Source organism: Rattus rattus, chromosome 3 (assembly GCF_011064425.1).
Source record: "Rattus rattus isolate New Zealand chromosome 3, Rrattus_CSIRO_v1, whole genome shotgun sequence".
Classification (NCBI taxonomy): Eukaryota; Metazoa; Chordata; class Mammalia; order Rodentia; family Muridae; genus Rattus; species Rattus rattus.
The window spans coordinates 3,550,280-3,577,566 of NC_046156.1; the positions used below are offsets into that span (position 1 = coordinate 3,550,280).

Here is a 27,287-nt window from a genome sequence, read left to right on the forward strand (position 1 = left end):
TAGATAACCCCGCCCCTTCCGGTTCTTAGTAATCCGGGCCTTGCCATTGCTGCGCGCGCTGATGTCGTCACCGCCAGCTCCCGGGGCCGCAGGACCGACGAGCCCTTCCGTTGCCCTCACCAACCTCGCACTGAGGAGAAACTTTTTTCGGGTAAGTTCGTCTAACGGGCTGAGAGGTCCTCGAGGGGACATGGGCTCCCTACACAGCGCGGTCGGGCACGGACTGCGCTGCCCAACGTCGCGTCAGAACGTGGCGGCGACGAAACCTGAGGCGCGGCCTGTTGGCCCTGGGCGCCAGGCCCGGGGATTTCTGGGTTCAGCGAGTCGGTTGTCTTGAGTTGATACCGGAGTACAGGATAGCGAGTGTCACGAAGCTTGGATCTTAACGATGTGTACCCACCCGAAAGCTAAAAGCTGTGGTGTATTACGAGCAGCTTGGACTTCGAATCCTACCCGCTTACAGAGTAACTTATGCAGTTGATCCCACGCTTATAAAGCTCATTTTCCACCGATTTATGGACAATCCAATCTTACGAAGTTCTAAAAATAATTTCTGATAATGAAAATGTAAATACTGACCGGGCGTGGCGGCGGGACACGTCTTTAATCACAGCACTAGGTAGGCAGAGAGAAGTGGATCTCTGAGTTGGAGGTCAACCTGATCTACAAAGCGAGTCCAGGACAGCCAGAGCTACACAGAGAAACTCTGTTTCAAAAAAGAAAAGGAAAGAAAGAAAAGAAAATTTAAATGCGCAGAGTTTGTTGGAAATACAAAAATGAAAATTTTATTTATTAAGTAGCAATTTCCTGCTTAGTTTTTCCTGGAGTTTATAACATATTGATGTATTTTCTCAAAGGAAGAAATAGCCCTCGACTGTCCTGGGCTGGGGATGTAGGTTCCTAACGTGGGCAAAAGTGTGAATCCTGTGCCCAGCGCTGCACCAAATTTCTTTGACTGAGATTGATTCCTCTTAAGTTTAGTGTTTGTTTTTGCACAAGTGAATAGAGTTTCACGTGCCCTGGTACCTCTGGAAGTCAGAGAACAACTTGAGCGAGACGCTCTTTTTCCACCAAGCTTGACAGTAAACATTTTTACCTGCTGACCAGTATGAAATGGTTTTGGATCTGGGGATGTTCAGAGATTCACTAGAATGCAGTGCCTAGCCAACTCAGTCAGAGGTTTATAAAGGCAAAGAATATAAAATTGCAATGTGTTTATGTGCACAAGCAGAACAAGCTTGTTTATAGAAACATCAGTAAAAGAAATTTAATTCTTAACATTGGAGGTCTAATTTTGCTTTATAATTCTCTTAAGTACAGAGATTTTAACTTTTAAATATAAAGTTAGCCATCAACATGCCAGCCATCACAGAAATGATTTTTTTTTTAATTATTTTGTGTATTGGTGTTTGCCTTTTTGTCCTAAGAAGGTATCAGATCCTTTAGAACTATAGTTATTGGATGATTGTGAGCCACCTGCCATGTGGATGTTGGGATTGAACTTTGGTGCTCTGAGAAAACATTAAGTGCTCCTAACAACTGAGCCATCTTTACAGCCCCGATTTTTTTTTTTCCTTTCTTTTAAATGAAAAGAACATATGCAAGGAGAAGGCTGCATAACTTATCACTCTAATGAGGAGAGTGGTACTAATTGAAAAGTAAATTTGGGGTGGTCTGACCATTCTGTGTCACATGCAGTTTCACCCAAATGTATTTTGGGTTTTTTGTTTTGTTTTAGAGTCTACAGAATCTCACTATGTAGCCCTAGCTAGTCTGGAGCTCACTGTGTAGATTACACTGGCCTCCAATTTGAAGAAATCCACTCTACCTATCAAGTGCTAAGATTAAAAGTGAGTGCCACCACATCCAGCATATTTGTACATCAATAGATATAAACTGGCATAATGAATGGTATTATGAATATATACTATATTCATAATATATTGTATATTATGCTTATATAACATGTGGAAAATAAACAGTGGTAGCCAAAATTATCTCTTGCATTTAAGAAAATTATGAATTTGTTGTTAATTGATGGAAACTGGAAGCTAATTCATAAATTGAACTTGTTTATAAAATATCTATGGCTGTGCCTTGTGAACTAATTCTTTATGATAATTGAATTATTTTAAGACTGATGAGTTTAGAATAAAACACCTTTTTTAGTAGTGGCACTTAAAGTATTTGCTGGTTTAAAAATTAGACATTATGAGAACAGTTGGAAGGCTCAGTGGTTAAAGGCATCTGCTGCTTTTCCTTGGAGCCCTGCTTCAGTTCATAGCACTACCTACATCAGACAGCTGACAATTGCCTTTAACTCTATTTCAAAGGTTCTGGTCTCTGCCAGCACCTACACACATAGGGAGCACATAAAAGCTCATACAGGCACACATATACATAAATAAAAATATTTTCTAAAATCACCCATTCTGCATTATTGAAGTAGCACCAAAAAAAATAAAAGATCACATCTTCTGGGATGCATATCTTGCAAAAGCTTTGGGGGTTCTATCACCAGCTCTATGGAATAGAAACCCTCTGTCCTGAAGATTAGGTACACCTACCTTTTGTTATGGAGGTGTTTGGCTGTAGTTTATTATATGCATTTTATTTAATGTCTCTTGAAACTTCTTTACTTAAAAAAAAGACACCAAAAACATAAGCATTCAAGTCACCCAGAAAATGCTGCTTTTTTCATGACAAAAGTAAGACTTATTATCAAATAAAGATAGGGAAATTCATTCTTATCATTACCACTACAATTTAATGTACATTTTCAAACATGACTGTGTCACTCATGAAATTTTGTGTATATATTAGACTTTTTTCACAGTTGAAAGCTACAGTTGATGGTTGATTTATTAAAGTAAGTAGTTTCAGTAGTAAGAGAAAAAGGGTACAGAGAAAAATTTGTGCAGTTTTCAAGCACAATTGTTTGCAAAATACAAATAAGCAGAGCGAACTTGCTTTGTAAACATTTCTGTTTATTTTTGTGAAAAGCCTGTTTTGAATCAATATCATTCTTATATTTCAGAATATTGCCTTATCTTCGAAAGCTGGTATCTTATGTTAAATGTTATTGAAAGAACATTTATTTTCTTTAAAATTTTTAGTTTGCAATTCAATTTTTGATGTCTTTATAACAGCTGACTTCTAAAAGCAGTCAATAACCTTGAAGCCTTTGAAGGCAGGGAATATTTAGCATTTGATTCCCAATTTCAAATGTAGCTTTGATTTATATTTTGTTATTGTTATTGGAGTTGTGGCTAGCCATCTTGGTTTATTTGGGTTGGGTATTTGTGTTTCATTGCTTCTCTCCATGCTTGTGAATGGTGAAGCAATCACACTGCTTTAACATTCATCATGATTCTAATATATGATCTGTTATATTCTAATATATTCTTTCCTACTTTCTGAGATGTTTCTAGCATCAATTTAAGCTGATAAAGAAAAGTATAAATAATCTGATAGTTTACTGAAAATCACAGACTGTTACTTAAGCTTTGACAATTAGATTTCTGGATGTTTTAGTTACTTTTCTCGTTTTCTTGACCCACAATTTTTTGTCTACCTGAGCTGTTTTGTTCTTTTTCTCCATTGTTGAAAATATTGCAATGGTATAGCCAGGTATGGTAACTCATGCTTGTGACCTCAGTATTGGGAACTTAGACAGGAAGATCATTCAGGTTTGCGACTACTTGTCTAGGCTGGATTGCTAAGTGAGAACCCGTCTCCACTAACCAACCAACCAGCCCACAGTTAAATGTATTGACATATACTCATGAACTTTTAAATACAATAGTGCAAACATATAAATTCTTCTTGTGGTTCATCATCTAGAAATATCTTTTTCACTCTACACTCAATTTACTTTCCATTAATACAGATGCTCATTTTCCATCTTAGAGATGTTGGTCTTGCCTTCCTTTCTCCTTATTTCCCAGAAGTATTACCATCGTCTTTTCTCTCCCACAAATTATTTGATCAGTGTCATCAAAGTGCTTTAGACTATTTAGCCTGAGCAGATCGTGGCTAATAGCTTTTCAGACTGCTGCTTATTGTGCCTATCCTTTGCCAGCAGTTGAGATTATTTCAAATATGTACTCTCTGTGTTCATTCGTGACTCATTGGGTCATGCCATAGTAATTATAATTCGTTTATCAAAGATGTGTTCAAATGTTTGTGTGTTTCGTAAATCAGAATAATGCTCTCAAAATACAGTGATACTCTTCCTAAAAGAGTTTCCCGCAGAAATGTTCTCACTGTATAAGAACTGCTTAGTAGCAGTGGTCTATAAGTATGCTGACAGGCAGACATCCCAAATCTCTCTGGGAAGAGGGGCCTCTTTACTGTTACTTAAAAGTTTACAAATAATCAACTTTTTACAGCTTAAGGTTTTAACATTAAGTGCATAATCTTTGTAGTAAGAAGTTTACCATGTTAAAATGTAAAATAAAAATAAAATATGCTGCATAAATTAACTCTTCCATGTAAGCAATAAAGTAGCATTACCACAGGATAATGTTTTCAGAATGAAAGGATTTTGTCAGATAATAAAGGAATGCTGAGAGTAATCACTAGTCTCTCCTACTTTTTAAAAAGTTTACTAGTATTGACAGGTGACTGCCAGACAACAATGGGAATAAAAGCTTTAGGGAGATGGCTCATTCAGTGAAGTTCTTGTTTGGATCCCTAGCACATAAGTTAAAAACCTGGTGGGGCTGTACTTGTTCCCAGCAGTGAGGAAGTGAAGACAGGAGGCACTCTGGAGCTTGCTGGCTAGCTGACTAGTGCTGATGGTGACTTCCAAGATGCAATGAGATACTCCATCTCAAAAAATAAGGTGTGTAGAAATATAATACCGAGTATTAAGAAAAGCTCTGTATCAAAGATAATCTGCTGTGTATATATTTACATGAGCTTCTGGAGACATTCTTTCAAAATCAAAGTCTTTGGTCTACATATACCTTTAGATAGCTTTGGATGTGACCAAAATAAAAGCATATACTTATTTAAAGCATGAGATTAGGGGTTTTTTTCACAATTTTTTTTTTTTTGTGACTTGATTGTGTAATTCTCGGGTGTGTACTTTGTACAATTATGTAGCAGTGCAGAAAGTCAGACATTTCTGTAGGGCTTTTAAAATGAGAAATTGACAAGGCAAATGTCTGGCTCTTTGTGTTCTAAAATCTGAGCAGATTCTGCATCTATCATGCCTTATTAGTACATGCATTTCTTACATCATTATGTTTGCTTATGGAGAGTTTGTTATAGAACTGCAATTCCAATAGACTGGGAACATTGGCTGTTTTTTTTTCTGTGTTATATATGTTATGTTATATTTCTAGCATCTCAGAAATTCCTGGAATGTAGTGGATACATAGTATTTGGAGAAATTTGTAAGTTTGGGATGCCTATTATAATATTGAAGAAGTGGTGTAAAGAATTTGTTGCCTATTTCCAGATTCTGTATTTCTTTTGCCTTTTCTGACAAATCTTAAAATCACTTAAACTGGCATAGGTTGAATACATACTGTCTTAATATTTTTGTCACCTGCCCTTAGCTATATTGTTTCTGTGAAAGTCATTAACAGTAATAAGTATTTCATTGCTTATTCAACTTAGTAGATCTATAGTGATAGTCAAAATTATTATTCACTTACTTGATTGACTGGAAAAACAGTGGATTTTTGAAATGAAAATGTATTTAAGCCAATTTTCCTGAAGTTTTTGCTTTTTATTTTGGAACTGCTAAATATTTGAAAATATTCATTTAAATAAAATTACTTTTTACTAGCCTTTTTGCATCAAATGCCATCTATTAGTGTGCTCAGTAAGTCTTATATAATCAGATTCTGTGGCTAAAATATTTTATCCCAGAGCATTTTCTTTGGCCTAACGCTATAATTTTTATTACAAAATATCAAGCTTATAGAAAAATGTAGAATGAATGAATCAAACCCAAGTTAGATCAGGGTCCCACATGGTGGAAGAGAACTGATGCCTCCAAAGGGCACCATGGCACAGGCATACTCAATAAATTTTACAAAAGTTTTGTTTGAAATGTAGAACAGTATTAAAGATTTTCATGTACCTGCCACAGCTAATAAATTGATGTTAAATAACACTGAAAATCAAAAGACAAAGCTTGAGCTCTTGTCACTGTACTCTTTCTTTTGTCATTGACGATTGCATGTGTAGTTCATTGTATACTAAGAACATTGAGCTATGAGAATCCGTAATTAGCAGTGAATGATACCTTTGGTTCATCGAGAAACTACTTAACATTATCTTGGGAGTGATTGATGAGTTGTTTTTTTTTTTTTTTTGTTTTTGTTTTTTTAACTATGATGAGGCACATTAATCAGCCCCTCCCTTCTGTACTAAGAACTAAGTCACTTGAGCTAATGAATAGACCTAGCAAGCCAGTTGTATCCTTGTCATTATTAGCCAAGAGTTATTTGCCAGTGTACAGATTTGTGACTCTGCGTGTAAATCTGAGGTTTTTAGCTTTCAATAGTTTTGAGTCAAATAAATTAGCGTAACCTGTGTGATAAATGACTAATGAAAGTAGGTTGGTGTGAGTGTTCAGTGCTCACTGAACAGTAACTTTCATTCCTTGTTCTGCGGTGGGGAAATACATTAGAATAACAAAAGCAGTGCTATTACAAACAGGTGGCAGTGAAGGTGAGACAAGGAAACTTCGTGGCTTGTATAAATGCATGGTGAAAGTAATTTTTGTGTCTTTATGTTGGAGAACCGGAATAGTTCAGATGAGGCTGGAGAAATAAGGCGTGGGGAGGGGTGTTTTGTTTTTGTAGTGAAGAATACGCGTGTTAAAGCAGGTGTATTTCAGACTGCTGACCACATACTGTAATATACGAACTGTAAAACTTATAAAGGTAAGCTAAAATTGAGCGTACAGAAAGACAGGGCGTGTGTGTTAAACTGTTTTTGCTGGAGGTTTCAGCGGCTAGGTGGAGGGATTCTGCTTGAAAATGCTGCTTGTGCTGTGTGGAGTAAGCAGGAACCATTTTTGAGGTGGCTCAGCTGGGTGTGCGCAGCCGGGACAGTTGTGGGAGCGCGAACTGACGCGTACTTCCGGGGTCTGGGCGCATGCGCGGGCGGGCGTGTGGAATTGTGGGCCGGCGGCGCTGCGCGAGGTCGACGGCCGTTTGTGTGCGGCCGGCGGCCGGTGCCGCGCGCTCTCACTCTGTCTTGTGTTTGATGTGTTGAGTAGGAGGCAGCCCGCGCCATGAGCAACACGGCAGTGGTCCCCAGCGCGCCAGGCCCGGGCCCGGGCCCCAGTGGCGGGCCGGGCGGCGGCACCGAGGTGATCCAGGTGACCAACGTGTCCCCGAGCGCCAGCTCAGAGCAGATGCGGACGCTCTTCGGCTTCCTGGGCAAGATCGACGAGCTGCGCCTCTTCCCGCCGGAGTGAGTACCAGAGCGCTACGGGCCCGCGGCCCTTCCGGTGAGGCAGGCGCGCGGTCTGTCAGAGCCCAGCTTGTAAAATCCGCGGGCCCACCAGGCCGCAGGCCCGGGATGAGCGTCCGAGTAGAGTTTTAGGAATGTTTTTCCTCTTACTGTTGTTTACACCATCGTTTTGCTTTGGGCACTTAATATTTCGATTAAATCCCCCTTTTAAAAGAAAGGCTAATCCAGTGTTTTGTTAGAAAAGAAGTAAAATTGTTGCTGCTGTATTCATTTGGTATAAATCAGGATTGCTCTTAAGTGATTTTGAACTAGGGAAGAGCATCAAACCCTAACCCTTCCACAGACGACTATATCAATAGGCCCGAATGCTCAGTTTTTATATAATTAAGAAATTCATCATAGCTGAATCCTGGTGTGTTTAAATAATTTACAGAATGCTTAAATTAGAATTAGGTTTTATGTGGTTTTTGTCTTTTGAAAGTTTTTTTTATTGCAATAGTATTAAACGAATGTATTCATTGTAAAGAACAAAGAAAATACACATTTGAAATGATTGTGTGTCCTCTAGAAGAATTATAAAGTTTAGTGAAAACATAGTGGTTAATGTTGGTTAAAACTACCAACCAAATTTTGGGTATTTATGCTGTCCCTTAAATTCAAAATAAGAAATTAGAATCATCACAGTCTTCTGTTGTGTGTGTAATTACTAATTATACTGAAATTGATCATGTAAGCCTATGTGTTAATTATCACATTTCATGACCCCCCTACTTGAAATATTTTTACATAAATGTGAGCTTGACATTGGTGTATTCTTAAATTTTAGAGAAAATATGCAAAGGTTAGGTTAACAGTTTAGTAGCGTTTTGCGAACAGTTGTTTGGAGCAGAATCTTGACTTTGGAAATCATCAGGGTAACTCCTTATAAGCATACAGAAATTGCTACTCTCTTTCCTTACATTCCATAGTTCAGATTGCTCCTAAAAATAATAGTAAAACTGCAAAAAGAAAAAATCATGTATTCAACTTAATTGTGATTCTAGGCCCTGCAGATTACTAAAAGTTCTATTATAGTCACTCACTTTGTTTATTCTCCAAAGCAACTCAATACTGTATTACAAAAGATAAAAGAAGTGGGTATTATAGTGGGGTGTTTTTTTTGTTTGTTTGTTTGTTTGTTCCCCCCCTTTGTTAACCTAGCTAGTGAACAATATCTTAAAGGAGGTTGTGATGGACTTGAGTCTGGTCTTTTTGTAGTGACATGGGTAATTCCAGCACAAGCTGAATAGTTGCAGGGTTTGTTTATTCCTTGAAATGATAGAGGGAATAAGGTCAGCCTTCCTGCCTTTAATAGACCAAGATTCTTGAGTTCATCATCATTCTACTTTGAAGAATGCATGCTCCCATACACATCTACTAAAATACTTCAGACCAAGGAAGGGCTTCTTGAGGGTGAGGTCAATGTAGTCTACGCTCACCTCCACTCAGGATCTTCCTGCTTTTACTTCCCAAGTACTATGATTGTAGGCCTGGTGTTCACTGTATCGTTGTTGAAGTGGATAATAAAGTATTTAGTTTTAAAGGAATTTCACAATGGGATGCTAATCTAGGTTAGGTTCCCAGTGAAGCATGTCAGTGTTATTCTGTACTTAAAGGTTACTGTTAACAGATAAATTATTCGTTTGAAGCCTTCATGGGCCAAACATAGTGATCATTTTAATGATCTTAATCCACTTTGCAAGAAAGATGTACTTTAATGAGTTGTCACATATTTCATTCTATAATTAGGAAGAGGCTTGTGAAGTCAGTCAAACTGTTCTCAAGTGATTGTCACTCTTGTTACCTGTGCTGCCTTTTAGGTTCATTTATAAAGCTCAAAACTCTTCTGCTTAGAAATTACTGACACAGTACTAACGTAGAGTTAAAAAGACTAGTGTCATAGCCTAAACCACAAGTTCTTACAGTTTAGTGGCCATGAATGGGGTGGGCATCTTAAGAGTGAAATTCCTCCTGGGAAAGGAATTCTGATTCTGTAGGCTCTTGGTAAACATTAGAATTCACAATTTTCTATGTGCTTCTTAGATATTTTGAAATTCTTTCAGTAGCAGAATCATAAGGGAACTGTTTTTCTTGTCTTACATCTTAGGATAAAGATACTTTTAAATGTGGTCCTTACACAGAATAAAATGTATTTGTTACATGGGACATAGTTAACTTGAAGCTTGAAGGCAATGTTTTCTGATTTTTCTTAAAAAAAATTGTTTTATATATACTTCATGAATAATCTTTTTTAAAAGATTTCCTTTTCTGTACATGAGTGTTTTGTGTGTATGTATGTCTGTACCATGTGTATGCCTGATGTGAAACCAGAAGAGTGCACTGACTGCATCCCCTCGAACTGGAATTATAGACTTTTGTAAGTGGCCATCTGGGTGCTGGGAATCGAATGTGGGTCCTCCTCAACAAGAAGTTCTCTTAACCATCTCTTCATTCTAAGAACTGGTTTGGGTTTTTTTTGTTGTTTTGTTTTGTTTTGTTTTTCTCACTGCAAATTGAACAATAGTTACCAGTGTTATTCCTAAGGTGTTGTTCTGTTGGGTTTTAAGAATAGAAGGTAACTTCATTTTGGAGAGCTTTGTAAATTTAATGGTTAAAAAAAAAAAAAAAAAAAAAAGAAAGAAAAAAAAAGAAAAGAAAAAAAAAAATCAGTGACAGAAAAAAAATAGGTGTCTTCTGTGTTCATGCTAGAACTTTTCACTGTTTCTGATTGAAAAAATTTCTTAATTTTTAATGTGTTCATTGAGCCACATAATCTCAGCAGGAATGTATAGGCAGAAGGATCAGGAGTCTTGCAAGGCTAGCCTGAATTTTTACATAATACCCTGTCTCAAAAACAAAACCTTACTTATCCTTTTAGAAATATTGAGCATTAGGCTTTGTGAATGCAGTTGCCTTGTTGCTTGGTTCTCTACCCTGTGTTCATATTCATATATCAGGAAGAATTAAAGTAGAAGGAAGGGTATATTGCCATGCTGTCAGGGACTATGAGATTGTTACTATCCCAGGGAACTGGTCAGGATCCTGAGTAACTTGTGGTCTTGGTCTAGGAGGCAGCCCTTGCCTTTATGCTAGGAATTGACCCATTATTTCTTTTTAAAGGCCTATTCTTAACTATCAATTTTCACTGCCATAGCTTGCATTTTATCGCTTGTCTATGGAAACCATGTGCTCTTCCTAAGGTGTAGTATGGGGAGGAGGTGCTACATAACATGTACAAATGCCTGAGTTTTTTTTTTTTTTTTTTTTTTGACAATGCTTTAGACCAGAAAGCCTTTTTTAAAGTGCTTAAGAATTTTTATATATTCTACAGATGTAGGGTCAAGGTATGGAATCAGTTTGTTCAGGTCAAGAATGCTCATTGATTATCAAATAGATGTAGTTTTTTGACTTGGTTTGTTATTTTGAGACAAGGTTTCAATGTAACCTAAGCTGGTCTGGAATTTACAGTTTCTGTTCCAGCTTCCTGGGTGATGGGTATTATAGGGTTGTGTCATTGTGCCTGCTTAGGTGTACTTTCTACCTTTGAAGTAAAAAAAATCTTAAATCATTTGTTGCACTGTGATGTTACTTATAATGAAAACTTTCTAAGCCAGAAATGTCGCTTGTGTTTAAAAACAGTTGGCATTGGAACTGGGATTGTAGATCAGCGCTTCAATGTCTTCCCTGGCCTTGAGCAACACAAGCACATGTGTGCACAGTCACTAAAATGATATAGTTGTCTCTCTGACTTAAGAAACAGTTTTTAAACTGCTATGTTACAATTTAAGTGGTGATTATAGGAGCATGTTGCTCAGCTTTTCACTCTGTTAAGTCATCAGGTCATGCAAGACATTCTCTTTTCATAGAGATATGAAAATAAATAAATAAATTAACATGTATCTATTTTTACCTGAGCATTGTCCTTTGGTGGTATATATGTGTTTTAGCCAATGCTATTTTTCTCTAATGATATTTCTTTATCTTTTAGTGACTCACCTTTGCCAGTCTCCTCTCGTGTCTGCTTTGTTAAGTTCCATGATCCAGACTCAGCAGTTGTGGCACAGCATCTGACAAACACTGTGTTCGTTGACAGAGCTTTGATAGTCGTACCATATGCTGAAGGTTTGTGCTTTGTTTCACTACCTATGTGGGCACCCCTGCCTGGCCACTGGCCACAGTCTAGATGTAGAGTAAGCATCACTAGATGGTCAGATTCCAAGCATTACTTTGTAAACCCTTGTTATACTGCACTCCATAATTATTACTTAGAGATTTTTTGTCTTATTCTAAAACTGAGAAGTAAGTTTTATCTGTTTTATAAGATAATTAACTGCTATCTTTAAAATGTTTTCAAGTTTTTTAAACTGAATTCCCAACTCTGAGATATATTAATGTTAAGCATAATTAAGTCCCAAAGGTAAACATTCATACCATATCATTCTCACATAGAAACCTTCAAATCAATGCATGATGCTTTTGTTCAAAAATCAGTAGCTAGATCAGTTTTATTTTCTTAATTCTCTCACTTACTCCTACCTTAAAATAAAACAAAACCAAAAACCCCATGCTGAATTCCAGTATACCAAGGGTTGCAATAATTTTGGCTTTTGTAAAAGTTTAAGATTGCCTATAGTTTAGGTGCCAGATGGGCACTGGGTGTTTGTTTTTATGGCAGATTTTCTTGTTCTTGTTATATTTTCTAGAATATCTCAAAATAATAAACTCTTCTCTCTGTTGTGTGTGTGACTTTTGTAGTGGAGAAGGCACATGCAAACCCTCCCAGATGGCTGGACACAGTGGGTGCTCTGCAGCTGCAGGCTCTAGACACTAACTAAACCAGCGAGCACTCGAGCCCCCAAGTGTTTCCTGCTGTCACCATTTGTTAACTGCATTTTCTCTCTTTTTACGTTTTAGGCTGTTAAAGTAATTTGACAGAAAAAAAATTGAGCAGGTTTTTGGATCTAAAAGCCACTGTGACAGGACAGCACTATTTTAGTGCCATTTTGTAAAACTTTTCTAAGGCATACTTTACAGTTAGCTTGTTCCCAGTAAACTGCTGCTTGGTTTGCTTTTGGTAACTATAAATCTTTATTTGAGGAAATCATTGACATGAATTTTAATTTAACAATCTAATATACTGTCCATGATCTACATGCTTTCCCTTTCCTTTAATGAACTGGTTAGTGGAAGCCTGTATCTTGTAATCGATACTTTTTAGATGCTGCTTAGATAATTGAAGACAAATGTGAAGATTTGCCACCATACTTTGTGAAAACTGTGAAATGTCTAATCATAGAGAATTGCCTCTGGTTTTTCTAAAGAAATTATATTTGGAGATGAGTTTAGGCATGCTATTTTGGTAACAGTGTTTTAAAATGAGAGATGTGAGGCCAGTAACAATGTTTCTATGAACAAAAAGTCAGAAAGAAGCCTATATAGTGTATTTTGGATAAGCAATTCCTTTTATTTCAGTGTGCCTCTTTAAGATAAGACTTAACCACCACCTTACACCAACAGAGAACTTACAGAACTCAATTCAGGATGAGTAAAGTAGACAGTAGGTCTTGAGACGGTCATGTCATGTGAGTAATGTGCGGAGTGCTTCAGTTAGCCAAAATGCAATGAGCTTGGGATGGAATATATAGTATATCATATATCTGGGTCTTTATAATTATTTTAAGCCATAGTAATTTTTGTAGATGTGTTTTTGAAAGTGAGGTTTTGGGGAGTGTATATAGAGCTATAGAAACTTAGTTCAGGTATCTGTTTTGCTGCATTTAATTTGTGGTATGATGTGCTGTATTAATGTTACTTCCACAAGTAAACTGATATATTCAATCCCTTTGTCACCATTCACTCGGTTTTAGCCCTTAACACTTGGTGTTGACTCTTGGTCAGTGTGTTAGAACAGTAGACCAAAAGTATACGGTAAGAATAGCCTCACTTGATAAAACATAGAGATTAGCTGGTTGTGGAAGGTGCTCTTAATAGTAGTGGATTTGGGGACATCTAGGTTCCTTGGTTAATGTTTGTTTCTTTTGTCTGTTTCTTTTTCTTTCATTTCTACACATTCATGCAGTATTTCATGGTTCTATCAAAGCAGCAGTAAAAAAAAATACTCTTGACGCATGAAAATTAACTGGTGAGGGGCCTCATTGCTATTTTTAAATTGTAGTTTTGTTTTTAGTCCTTTTTTAATCAGAGGATCAGATGCATGACTTTTTTTAATGGATGCAGATCTTCTCTCAGGTGTCTCACAATAAATTCAAGAGGATTTTAGTTTGCCAGAAATGTTGCAAATGCACTTAATTTGAGTAATATGTTGATACTTAATATATCCTCTTGAGACATAATTTTGCATGCAAAATTATCCCTTTATCTTTGTAGGTTTGTTAATATTGATGCATTAATGCCCTATATCCAAATGATCTTCTCCCCTTCCCTCCATAACTCTCGGTATCTAAATTGATGACAGCTCTGACACAAGCAAGATAGCAGTGCTGTGTAGTATACATTTGTTTATATTATCGGCACTTCTCAGTGTAGGTGGAAGGAACCATTACCTTTATTTAACAGTGGTTTTTCTTTTTTGTTGTTGTGTTTTACAGTTCTTTTCCCTGGTTCAGCCTGAACTATATACCAGGCCCTGCTGAAAATACCACCCAACAGTTTTCTTCTGCAGCTTATCCAGTTTCTCTTAAGTGCCCTGTACATATTGTATGTTTTATGATGAGATGCAGTTTCTTAATATGTATTACAGAAATACTACTGGTATTTGCAAATATGTAGTTTAATTGTATTATTGAACTCTCATTTTGGGGGCTTGGGCACATTAACAGATTAATCCATCTGTATAGGGCTTTTGCTGTTGGATAGAATTTAAATTGTCTACATAAATAATTTGTCTTAGGACCTTTAGATTTTTATCTGAATACACATATTAGGCTTTAAAAGCAGGCATACATGTGGTTTTGGGCTTAAGGAGTTTTGAACAAGTTAGATATTGAATTGACACTATATAGCAACATTTTTTGATACGGTTAGCATGGCACATATTGGAACATAAAGCATTTTACTGTACAGGTAAGGAATGTGCCATGTTTTACCTATTCTCTCTCTCTCTCTCTCTCTCTCTCTCCCCCTCTCCCCCTCTCTCCCCTCTCTCCTCCCCTCCTCCGTCCTCCCTCCCTTCTCCCTCCTTTCTCCAACCCCCTCTTCCCTCTCTTACTCTCTGTACCTCCCCTTCCCTCCCTCTCCCCTCCACTCCCCCTACACACATTTCCCCTGTGTATTCAGAGACCTTCAGAAACATTCATATTCATGTCATGAGTCAGCAAAAGCCCTACTCTTGATTCCAACAGAATATTTCCTTTACATACTTTCCTTTTAATTTTTACAAAATTTGTATGGTAGGTGTAAAGAAAATCATAGTAACTGTACCATATTATTAACCCCTAAATCAAACTTTTTTTGTCTTGTGTATCTTGATTTTTCTGTGTGCTTTATAGTGAAGCAGCCGACACGAGTCGTTGTTCATAAAACAGCTTTTGAAAGTTGAGAGCACACCCCTGGAGAACCGACTGTGCTTGCTTACGTTTGGTTCATGACTTAAAAATCGAGTACAGGTGATGAAATCTTGGCAGTGTTAACAAAACAGTAGTGTGTATTGTGCTATTTTTTTTTACTCTAGAAACTTAACCATTGTAGAGAAAAAGGAAACAAATTTTCACACATTGAAGTTTCATTCTGACATAAAATTAATGATAAATAATCATAGAGATCAAACTTTATATTTTAGCGAACATAAGTACTTTCAACAAACTCAGGTGGTGTATCAGGGAGACATTTTCTGGGTGTTTTTGTGTGTTTTCTGTCTTACAAGAGAGTGTGTTCTCATGCAAGGATGTTTCTCTGCAGGAGTTATTCCTGATGAGACTAAGGCTTTGTCTCTATTGGCACCAGCTAATGCAGTGGCAGGTCTTCTGCCTGGTGGTGGACTCCTGCCTACACCCAACCCACTTACCCAGGTACTTATGCCATTGAATTCAAAAAGGGTATGTTTGGTGTTTGAGGTAGTATTTGACAATAGATGACTTCAGCACATGTATGGAAAGTCAGACTGCCTCTGTTAAACTTATCATGTTGAGTTGATTTAATTGTGGTTTAACTAAAAACTCTATCAGGAAGAAGACAGGATCTTGGCAATATAAATGAGAAACAAGGGATGATTAAGAAATAAAGGTGGCGGTTACCATACATTTAATGAGTGAATAACAGTCCTATGAGAAGCCATGCTGCAGAACAAGGACACAAAGAAACATTTTGACTAGAGGACTTAGTACTGAGATTTGCACTTGCAAAGTGTGGCTAAGTGGTTTCTCAAAGATAGTGCTAACACTGGGAGGACCGGATACAGGGGCTTCCAAAAAGGAGGCCTCTACCTTAGTCAGTAAGTAGCCAAACAGTAGTCTGTAGACAGCGTGTATACATGACAGCAGCCTGAAGAAAAGTACTTAGGGCCCTGTCAGCATCATAGCACAGAGCTGGGCTTTCATCAAGGAGGCAATGAGTACTTAATTTTTCTTATAAATCTTCAAGGAGTAATGTTTTATATAAGAAAATGAAAGGTTGACCAGTATATAGACAGGTGTGAGCAACTACAAACTACAACCTTCATTTCTGTTGATATATTTTTACTGGGATATGGTTATGTCCAGTTGTTAAACATTTTATACAGCAAAATTTGAACAGTATCAGTAATGGTTTTATACCATTGAGCCATTATAACACTATACACATAGCCTACATAAATGAATAAGTTAGTGTCTAACCCAATATAGAAAGGTAAAGATGTTTTATATAAGAAACCCTTGACCGTTGCAGATTGGCGCTGTTCCCCTGGCCGCATTGGGAGCTCCAGCTCTTGATCCTGCCCTTGCTGCTCTTGGGCTTCCAGGAACAAACTTGAACTCTCAGGTATATCTCACTACCTTTATCTGTAAACTTCAGTGTGCATTTCAAAGCAGGGGATAGCTGCTTGTGTTATATAGTAATCTTTTATTGGATTAACTCGTTTGAAAGAGATTTAAATGACCACTGAATTACATCAATCATTAATCCTTCACACATTTAGAGAATAGTTTGTTTCCCAGAGTTCTTGCTTTTAAGAAATGTTCTATTACTCTAAGGAGTTTCACATTTTCTAAGTCTTTAGAATAAGCAAGAGCTGACCCAGTGAACCCAAACTGCTTAGCCTTATTCTCGATAGCTTTCTGTTCCATAGCCAAAGCCACAAAGTTACCCATTGTTAGGATTCATAGCTTTGGTTTTACCTTTTTGCCGTGGATACACACAGAACGTTGTACTTTATAGGTTGCCAGTTTGTCCTAGAACTTTTCAACAAACTTCAGAAAAATAAAATAGCAGTCACTTATCATTGTGTGCTCATTGTATTTTCTTTCTTTCTTTCTTTTTTTTTTTTTTTTCTATTCCCTTGCTGCAGACCAGCTATTGAAGCTTATGAGTACTGTTGATCCCAAGTAAGCTTTCTCCTATGTCTCTTTTGGTTTTATATTGTGTAACTGTTGAAAGAATTCTTAACTTTTTCTTTTTGAGATATGTCTCACTGTGTAATGTAGCTTTGCCGTATGTTAACTGTGTGGTCAAGCCTGAACTCAAACTCCTGTCCTTCCAGGCATAGATCACCACACCAAATTGAGAGCCGTTACTATGTTATATATTACAATGTAAAACAGTTACTGTTAAGAGAAGAAAGTTAGCTATTCCTAGGACATGCTTAATACACTAGTGTTTATTTCATTGTAGAAACAAGAAAGGGAATCCAAAAATAACCCCAAATGTTAAGGGTTTTCTTTTGAGTGTTTCCTAATAATTGTGAGTGGCTTGTTATAGAGGGGTAGCATGAAAATGGTATTTTGATGATTTATACAAAGTACACAGAGCCCAGGGATGGTGGTGCACGCACAACTTTAATTCCATCAGTTGGAGGACGGGGGCGGGTGGATCTCTAAGTTAGAAGCCAGCCTGGCTACACAGTGAGACCCTGACTCAAAAAAAAAAAAAAAGTCCAAAAAAAATGCACATAGCATTTTTTGTAATCAATAGTAAGCATTTATTGTGGCAAAGTATATTCATTGAAATGGGAAAAGTACAGAAGTGCCAGGGGAAGGGACCAAAGAGAAAAAAACTGGGTTTTTAGATCAGAATCTGAGTCCTGAGGGAGGTGGGAATTAGAGAAGGAAGTACATGTTAGGTGACTAACGTTACCATGTTCTTAAAGGTGCTATTACCCAAGTGCTTGGAGTTCTTTCCTCCTTCACAGTAACAGATTCATGGGGCTTTTTCCAATGTAAACTAAATTGGAGTTTTATTCCAAGTCTCTTGGAATTAGTCAGCATCACCATTAATAAATAGAAGAACATGGCCGGGGGAAGGACATGATTTAGATGGTTACTGTCCCCACAGCCCAGCATATTAGTAGGACCAGTGCATCATGAGTTCTTATACCCACTCTTATATAACCTTGGCTGGCCTGAAATTTGCTATATAGACCAGGCTATCCTCAAGCTCATAGAGATCTGCTTGCCTCTTCCTCTTTTGTAGTAGGATTAAGGAGTGTGTCACCAGCTCTTTTTAAAAACCAAAAGAAGACTTTTTAAAAAATGTTTAGCAGGGTGCTGTGCATGCATACAAGCTACAGTGTGTGTTGCAGTTAGGACAGTTTTAAGGAGATGCTTCATAGTCATGAGTCTTTGACAGCAAGGGCATTTGCCTGCTAAGTCGTCTCAAGGGCCATTTGAGCCTGTTTTTCTCTCCAGTGACAGCTGAGGTTGCCTAGTTGGGTTTGTTTTTTCTTTTCTCCTTAAAGCACTTAAAGGCAGATCATTAGCTTTTGTGATCAAGATGAGCTATTGACCACTGCCTTAGTTTCTCCCGGTCTGAGGTTTAAAAGGTAATGCTCCCCCACCCCCACCCTTACAAGAAGCTGAGGTATAGAAAATTTCTAAATCCTACAAGGTTAACTTTAGCATCAACATGTTTTATTATACTAGCATTTACCAAAATTAAATAAGGATTTTCTTACTCCAGATCTCTGTAAATAATGAAAGTGGCACTTTCCTGCATGCTGCTTAATAAAATGGTGGTCCCTGGTATCTCGTTTTCAAGGATTATTTACAAAGATGATGTGTGAAACATTCCTGTTTACTTGAAATGGAAGCTTAAATTTTAAACTATTTTCTTGTTTTAGATTGAATCATGTAGCAGCTGGTCTTGTTTCACCAAGTTTGAAGTCAGACACCTCTAGTAAAGAAATAGAGGAAGCCATGAAGAGAGTGCGTGAAGCTCAGTCCCTGATATCTGCCGCTATTGAGCCAGGTAAAATGCACATACACATTTTCCTTGAATGTTAAATTTTAGTTCTTGGTAAAGCTGGTAATGGCCTACATGTAGAAGTTGTTGAATAACATTCTTGTCGTGTTTTGTTTTGTTTTGTTTTTAAGACTTTCTGTATTCTGAGACACAAAAATCATGTAGTAGAGTGCCAATCAGATACTTTTGGGTGGTGGTAGGAGTTGCCGAGAGGGAACCTGGAGGCTTGTGGATGCTAAGCAGGTATAACCACCACTAAACTAGCTCTGGACAGATTGTCTTTTTGAGGTTGATTAGATGAATAGCCCACTGTATGTTTGTTATATATATGTAAATTAGTGTTAATGAAGCACATTTTCTTAAATGTTAGATTCATTTTTTTATCATTCCTTAATAAGTGGAAATGTTATTATTTGGGAAATAATTTTAAAGTATAAATAATTAATTGATAAAAATAAACTGATAGCAAATACTGTAAGCACATCATCTGATAAGGTGTCAAGTAAGTGATAGGGGTCTTAGTTGTACAGCTGGGTTTGTATTGCTATAGAAGCTCTTAACTGCTTGTATTAAAAACTGGGGCTGAAATGACTGTGGTTTACGTATAATGAATTCCATGACTGTATGGCTTTACTTGTGGAGTACCTGTAAATTAAACCCTATGAATGAAATGACTAGATGAATTGGTGACACCATTTGGTAATAGTGAGCATGTGAAGAGGGCAATGGCTGTAGTTACCTCTTAGATCCTGAGTTAAAGAAATTTGATATGTTAGAAGTTAGTCAGTTTGACTCATAAGTGTACAGTTGAGGATGGCCTTGAAGAATGGGCATGTATTAGGAAGAAGCTAGCTTCCTAAAGTCAGTCAGATTCTGTCACTAAGGTATAGGGACAGGAAAATGAGTTGGGGCTATGGCTTTAAATTTTGACATAAATTATACTCAAGTGCTAGAGAAAAATGATGTTCTTGATATCTTTTATGTATACATGCATAGTCATGTATGATGAGAACATTTCATTGCATCAAGATTTTAAAATGCTTATATTAGTGTCTGGATTGTAGGTATATTTGTGGACCACCTTCAGTAGAGGCTTCTAAAGACCAAATCAGAAAGCCATCGAAGGATGCTGGAGCCCTGAAAGCATTTCAGATTAGATAGATGAGACCTTAGTTAGCAATCACAAATTGCCATAGGATTTACCGAACGCTGAGGTATCCTGTCTGTGACACTTCCTGGAGTGGAAATATCATTTATAGCATTCGAGGGTACCTTATGAAGGAAGGCCAACACGTTAGTTACATGTGCTTCTGGATACCTGGAGGGCTGGACTTTGATTCCTAAATCTCACACGTATACCACTGGTTAAACATTTCTTAATATAGCTCCTTTTTTCCCCCCATTTTTAAAAATCCAGACAAGAAGGAAGAAAAGAGAAGACATTCGCGATCAAGGTCACGCTCCAGGAGGAGGAGGACCCCCTCATCCTCCAGACACAGGTTAGCTCTCCTGACCATCAGCTGTGCCTTGAAAACCACCTCTTAAGTAAAGTAGGTCTAGTCATTAGTCATTGCTGTCCATGGAATTCTAGAGGGACTTTCCTTGAGCATTTTAGGAGAAAGGTGTACAGTGAACACGTGATTCCTACTTAAAACCAAAGCAATGCTAGATTCCTTCACTGATCGGAAACTCGGTTATGTGAAAAGAGTAACTGGAAACCTTTCCTGTGTTCTAGATATAGACTCCGCTAGGCAAAGTCAGGTCTAAATCTGTGTAGCAAGAGTTAAGGCTAATCTACTCTGTTCTCATGTCCCACATTAGCTAGACTGATGAATATGCAAGGTTTTGTTTTCTGTAACAGAGTGGGTCTCCCTCCAAACTTAGGACTCTTTGCTTTCACATTTTAAAAAATAAAGCCAATGGATTTTAGATTATGAGGGTTATATCTGACCATATTAAACATTATGAAAGTCATAATGGCTAATCCAGATCATTTTGCATTGCTCTACAGCATAACTTACCACCCCAAAAACAAGGGTTTGTTATATTTCACCAATCTAAAGTTTTAACTTAATAGAAGAATCAGGATTTTACATTCAAATTTTACACTGTATTTGTTTACTTTTGTTGGTTTGGGGGACTTATTTTGATATAGTCTCTGTAGCATTGGCTGGCCTAGAACTAACTCATTATGTACACCAGGCTGGTCACGTAGAGATCTACCTGTTTTTCAGTGCTAAAATTAAAGACCATATCATGCTTGGTTCACATAATTTTAATATTTTTATTCTTTAAAAATTGCATATAGTTTATTTTGATCATAATCAGCCTTGTTTGCATATTTTAAAACTTAGCCTCCTGACTATGTACTTAGATAAGAATTTTGATATTTTCAGGAAATTGCTGCTTGATAAATTGCCCAAATTTAGTACGACTTTTGGTTGCTGCCCAACACTATGCACTGGCATTTAATGAGATTTCAAGAGTTCATTAGAAAAGCAACAAATCAGACTCTTAATTAGATTTTCACATGTTTTTATTTTCCCTTGGAAGACAGATTTTATTATTGACAGCAGATTGTTTTCCTTAAAGGGGTAATATGCTTTGTTCATTTTTAAGAAATCATCCTTCCAGTACTCACTTCAAAATACCTATGTCTGTTGGTTCTTGGGAAATTCAATTTTGTTATGGAATCTTCTGGCATCAACTTGTAGAATGTACATTATAGACTATCAGTTGTATACACAAGCACAAGTGGATGCACATCGTGTACACACATGAGCAGTTTCTGAGGTCTAGAAGATAACTAGGCTAAATGATGATCACAGCTAAAAGAGGGCAATTTTCTCTGGTGCTTGATACTTAGCTCTTACCTCTGAGATGGGTTCATTGTACATTTTATATCTGCATTTGCTGATTTATATTTTTAGGCGGTCACGAAGCCGGTCAAGGAGGCGGTCACACTCCAAGTCCAGGAGTAGAAGGAGATCCAAAAGTCCAAGACGGAGACGATCTCATTCTCGGGAGAGGGGTAGAAGGTCAAGGAGCACATCCAAAGCCAGGTACATTTGTACAAAACATATACTCAATAGCCACAGTTCCTGAGACCCCAGTGCTGTGCTTCTTTGTTACAGAATTGGTGAGGTATGGGGAGGGGGCTCAATGGAAAACAAACTATGGCTTGAGGATACTGCTCTTGGTCTGCCACCCTAAAGGTGTAACATTTCTTTCTTTCTTTCTTTTTCCTTTCTTCCTTCCTTCCTTCCTTCCTTCCTTCCTTCCTTCCTTCCTTCCTTCCTTTCTTCCTTTCTTTCTTTCCATTTTAAAAAAGTTATGTGTTTGAGTGTTTCGCCTACATATGTGTCTATACCATGTGCATGCCTAGTGCACACAGAGACCAAAAGAGAGAATCGGGTTCTCTAGAACTAGAGTTCCAGTGGTTGCAAGCTGCCATGTGGGTGGTGGGAATTAAACCAAGTCTTCTATAAGAGCAACAAGTGCTCTTAACTGCTGAGCCATCTCTCTAGCTGCTGTAACATCTCTTAGTTACCTACCTTGTTGACTCACCTCTTTCCCATTCAGTCACTGCTGTGGAGTGGGTTTAGGACTCCTAGATATCCTCTTGTTGCGTGCCAATGAGCCCTAAGCAGACAGCTAGCTGTGTTCATTTATTTTCATATCATTATCAGTAGTTGGAAACATGCTTGAAAGATTGTTTGTGGTCTGAAGATGTAGCCATATTAGAGAAAGTCTCTTGTCCCTTGATCTGACCAAAAAAGTTAAATTAAGGATTTGTAAGAAGAAAAAATTTTTTCTCCCCACTTAAAATTTTTTTTTTTTTTTAAAGGATTAGTCTTGAGGCTGGAAAGATGACTTTTAATAGCGTACTTGCTGCTCTTAATAGATGACCTGGTTTTGTTCCTGGAACTGCCACCAGGTTCTTCTTACATCTACTTGTAACTCTGGTTTAGTAGATCCAACACTCTCTTCAGGCTTCTGAGCACCTACATGCACATGGTGCAGATAAACTCGTACAGAAACATACATATATTTTATAAGTTTAAATAAATACATCTTTTCAGAGAAAAATTCTTTTAAGTCAGTGGTTTAGTTTTGAATAACTAAAAATAATAGTAGTTTCTGTTTCCCTACCCTTCAACCATTTATCATTGGTGAACATGTACCTTAATTAATGGGAAAGGAACTTTTTCTATACAGAGAAGGAATCTGGGTATTCTTTTCCTTAAGACCCTTCTAAGGAACCATGTTCAGTGATAGCTGTATTTCAGGTATTATTGATCAGTTACTGAAGGGAGAATATAATGGTATAGCACACACTTGTGTCGTGAAAGACCAACAGAGTACATGAGAAGTATACTTGAGAAGGTATACTGGAGCCTGTTGGGAGATTTGGTAATAAATGCTGTCTGACGAGAGAAGATGACTGCTGTAAGACAAGAACCAGAGTAGGAAGGAGACAAGTAGAGAGTGTGTACTGTGGGAAGGATCTGTAAAGAACTTTGGAACTGAGTGGTGTGGTACCTATCCATTATGGTGGGAGAGTTTTCAGATATCACCAACTAGCCCAGAGTATGCAATAGCAGAAAAAGATAGAAACTTGGCTTTGTCTGAGATGGGCATTTCCTCAGCATGTATGCATTGAAGGAAACGGGTGATAGCAAATGATTGGCTGTGGTCCTTTGTTGGATTCTGACATACTGACAGAATTCAGGAACTTGTAATCAAGTGAAAAGGACCCAGCAACAGTGAACTCAACCACCAAACACAAGAAACTAGTCAGCATCCTTAATACTTTTCTTAGCACATAGGCCACTTTTCTATTGGAGATAAGTTCTAGGTGAACTATCAAGAAAAATGGGAAGCTTAAAAAAATTATTTTATTACAAATATGCCATTTGTCATAAGGGTGAGATTACATTGAATGACTTGTTAGTCACACTTTATTAAATTATGTTTGTTAGAGACAAAAAGAAAGAAGATAAAGAAAAAAAACGTTCCAAAACTCCACCAAAAAGCTACAGCACAGCCAGACGCTCTCGGAGTGCAAGCAGGTAAGGCAACAGGACCGACTTTTCAGCAGGCCACAAAAGAATCAGACAAATACCTCAGTGTTGAGAAAATGAGGTTTAGAGAGCCAAGTCTTTTTTTTTTTTTCTTTTTTTTTTTTTAACTTGAATATTTCTTATATACATTTCGAGTGTTATTCCCTTTCCCGGTTTCCGGGCAAACATCCCCCCCCCCCCTTCCTTATGGGTGTTCCCCTCCTGACCCTCCCCCATTGCCCCCCCCCAACAGTCTAGTAGAGAGCCAAGTCTTGATGACTAAGTATCCTGAGTTGTTAGGGTGGCTTTATTGTGATGTGTTTACTATAATCACATATTATGCTCAAAAATGTTTACTTTCCAGATAGTAATTTGTTGATAAATGAATGGGAGGCATTTTAAGGACTGATTGTGTCATTTTAAGGCTCCGGTAACTATAAATTATTACAGTCAAGATAGAAGTGATGTGGAAAACTGTACAAAGTATTCTCAATGTTTAACTCCATTTCAGTCAGATGTTCACACATTCTTGGGTACAGCATTTGTGTGACTCACTCATCTTATATGAATGTGCCACAAGTTTTGTGGCGCATTTTTCGAAAACTTGAAATGTTGGATCAAAGACTTGAAAGCAAATACTATAAAATTTTTAAAAGAAAACTAAAATAAGCTTTGTTGTCCTTGAAGACAGAAGAATCTCAAGTTCAAGGCTAACTTAAACTGTATCATGTAACCCTGTCTCAAAGACCATCAAGAAACTAAAAACACTCCAGAGTGCTAGCTGTAAGGGCTCATTTTTACATTAAATATAAAGAATTTATACCTTATCCAATCCCTTCCAGATCTAAGCAACACAATAGTCTATCCTTAAGCTTGAGGTTGTTATTGCTTAAAATAATATTGTTAGGCAGGTCTTGAGCTGTGGAAGCTCCTAGTGGAGCTAGTGAGACCACACTATATTTTAAAGCCTAGTTTGCACATTTGTGATTCTAGAGAGAGAAGACGACGGCGAAGTAGGAGTGGTACAAGGTCCCCTAAAAAGCCCAGATCTCCTAAAAGAAAGCTGTCCCGCTCACCATCCCCAAGGAGGTAGGAATATCAGTTGTTTATATCTCTGATTTGTAATATTTGGGACTGTTTTTTAAACTATTAGGGTTTTTATATGCAGTAATCTTCTTTGGGGCAGAATTTAAGGCATTGGTCTCTTGATTCTTAGTATGCACTTACTTTAGGGCTCTATCCAGATTAAATTCTTACTTTGATTACCCAGTGTTTCAAAATGGACTCTTTACATTCTGTCTAGAGAGCTTGATTAAGTTCGTCATCTAAGACCTGTTGCTCACTTAGAAATAAGTGAAACTGCCAAAAGTTTCTACAAAGTAACTTTATAAATTTTAACTGTTCTTTCTAGACATAAAAAAGAGAAGAAGAAAGATAAGGACAAAGAAAGAAGCAGAGATGAAAGGGAGCGATCAACAAGTAAAAAGAAGAGGAGCAAAGACAAGGAGAAGGAACGAGAAAGGAAGTCTGAGAGTGACAAGGATGTCAAAGTAAGTACACAGGCTGGGGCACCAACACCATGGTGCTGCTGCTATTTCATTAAGAAGTGTTTTTTCCTTTGAAGAAGCTTATTTTCCCATTCTCCTTGGCAAAGCAGGTGACTCGGGATTATGATGAAGAGGAGCAAGGCTATGACAGTGAGAAGGAAAAGAAAGAGGAGAAGAGACCAACAGAAGCAGTGTCCCCTAAAACAAAGGAGTGCTCTGTGGAGAAGGGGGCGGGCGACCTTCGAGAGTCCAAAGTGAATGGGGATGATCACCACGAAGAAGACATGGATATGAGTGACTGAGCCCAAGGCTGGCTGCAGATGGGCCTCAGTGTCATTCCTTGTGATCCCTAATGCTGTGTGTGTTCATCTCACCTAGGTGTATACAGCTGCACATTACCAATGGCTGCAGAACACCCAATCATGACCTCTAGTGCTTTACAGCAAAAGCTGTAAAGTGGTACCTGGGTGACCAGCATTGCCATGGTTACATCCATTTGCGTAATCAAGCAGCTGTGCAACTGCTGCTTCTAACAGATGAACAGCTGCATGCATCTCCAGCAGGCATGGATTGTCTCTTGTCTATGATCCTCAGTGCGTTCACTTAGAGTATTTCTAGAGTTTGAGTCCTTGCCGTGATAGAGCCATGTAGGGAATGCACTGATTGCATGTTACCCCAAGCGTCATGAAACCTTCCGACACGGTGACCTATTTAATGGTCTTGTTTGTTGACATGACAAATTAACATTCTTAGAGTTACATCTCGAAAAAAGCATTTGTGATAGATAAGCCCTTTGAGCCTTGTGGCTAAATTTTTGTGGCTTTGTTTAACTTTCAAAGGTTATATATGCACTAACCTTTTTTGATGGCTAAGTAGGCTTTAAATTACAGTAAAATTTTTTCAAATAAAACTGGCTGTAAAATATGATATTTTGAATTAGAGTTGTTCACTTTTTCATAGCCACTTATGTTTTTTTCCCAATAATTTATTTCACATCTCTACCAGTGAACGCAGCCCATCACTAGAAAATGACCTTGTCCTGATTTTCAGTTTTCAACTATTAGTTTTAAAGCTCACTGTTGAACAAGAGGAAGTGGTGGTGCATTTTAAATTGACTTTCATGTGCTTTTAAAATATGACAGATCTCCTTGATAATGTACTTTTATTTGATCTCCAGTTGTATAAAACCAATAAATTTGTGTTACTTTGATTGCAGTAGTATCTTATGCATAGTGATTCCATGTTATATGCAGACTAGTTAGGCAACTGTTTTCTTAGTTATAAGCTTCACTTTTGTGCAGTTAAAAAACAAAAGTAGGCTACAGTCTGTGCCATGTTGATGTACAGTTTCTGAAATTGTTTTACAAGACTTTGATAATAAAACCCTTAAACTCACAAGTCATGCTTCTGTAGAACTGCATTGTGTTTATTCACATGTTGAACATATGTCAGTTACATCATTCCCTGTTTACATGTTTAAACAATAGCTGAATGGAGTCCACCCCCTCCGTGTAGATGCCAGCATAATTATTAACAATACTTTATGTCTAAATTATGGCTTAACCTGTGTTCTAGATATAGGACTGAGGTCATACAACAGTGTCTTGGGAATAAATACAATCTCACCTATGCCTAACAAATTTACATTTTCATTGAGATTACAGAAATTTGCCTTTCTGAAATAATATGTTAGTTGCTGGTCACATGTTTGTACTGTATTACAATATTAAACAGGTAAATGGCTAGTATTGGGTGGCTTAGAGGAAGGAAGATTAAAACGGATTTGTAGTCTAAAACTTTTGAATGT

The 27,287-nt window shown here is 37.5% G+C and overlaps 1 protein-coding gene across 8 annotated transcripts; it reads left to right on the plus strand.

Moving 5' to 3' along the window:
• Positions 1-24: 24 nt before the first annotated feature.
• Positions 25-26,878, plus strand: Srsf11 (serine and arginine rich splicing factor 11). Of its 8 annotated transcripts, none has more exons than XM_032897099.1 (13): positions 25-151; positions 7,244-7,440; positions 11,468-11,601; positions 15,397-15,506; positions 16,363-16,455; positions 16,969-17,018; positions 18,749-18,876; positions 20,288-20,369; positions 21,801-21,932; positions 23,853-23,942; positions 24,906-25,022; positions 25,345-25,483; positions 25,588-26,878. In XM_032897099.1, exons 1-13 carry the CDS (start codon positions 62-64, stop codon positions 25,780-25,782), a joined length of 1,557 nt encoding a protein of 518 aa, XP_032752990.1. In that variant the 5' UTR covers positions 25-61; the 3' UTR covers positions 25,783-26,878. The 8 variants fall into 8 exon arrangements, with proteins under 8 accessions (XP_032752990.1, XP_032752991.1, XP_032752992.1 ...); XM_032897100.1 differs by having other exon boundaries at positions 25,591-26,878; XM_032897101.1 differs by having other exon boundaries at positions 24,927-25,022.
• Positions 26,879-27,287: the final 409 nt, after the last annotated feature.

Bases quoted from the DNA above. Each gene is read 5' to 3' on its own strand.
- Srsf11 (XM_032897099.1), top strand. From the start codon at position 62: ATGTCGTCACCGCCAGCTCCCGGGGCCGCAGGACCGACGAGCCCTTCC. The intron at 16,456-16,968 runs GTATATCTCACT...TTTTTTTTCTAT, and splicing joins GAACAAACTTGAACTCTCAG to TCCCTTGCTGCAGACCAGCT. The intron at 25,484-25,587 runs GTAAGTACACAG...TCCTTGGCAAAG, and splicing joins AGAGTGACAAGGATGTCAAA to CAGGTGACTCGGGATTATGA.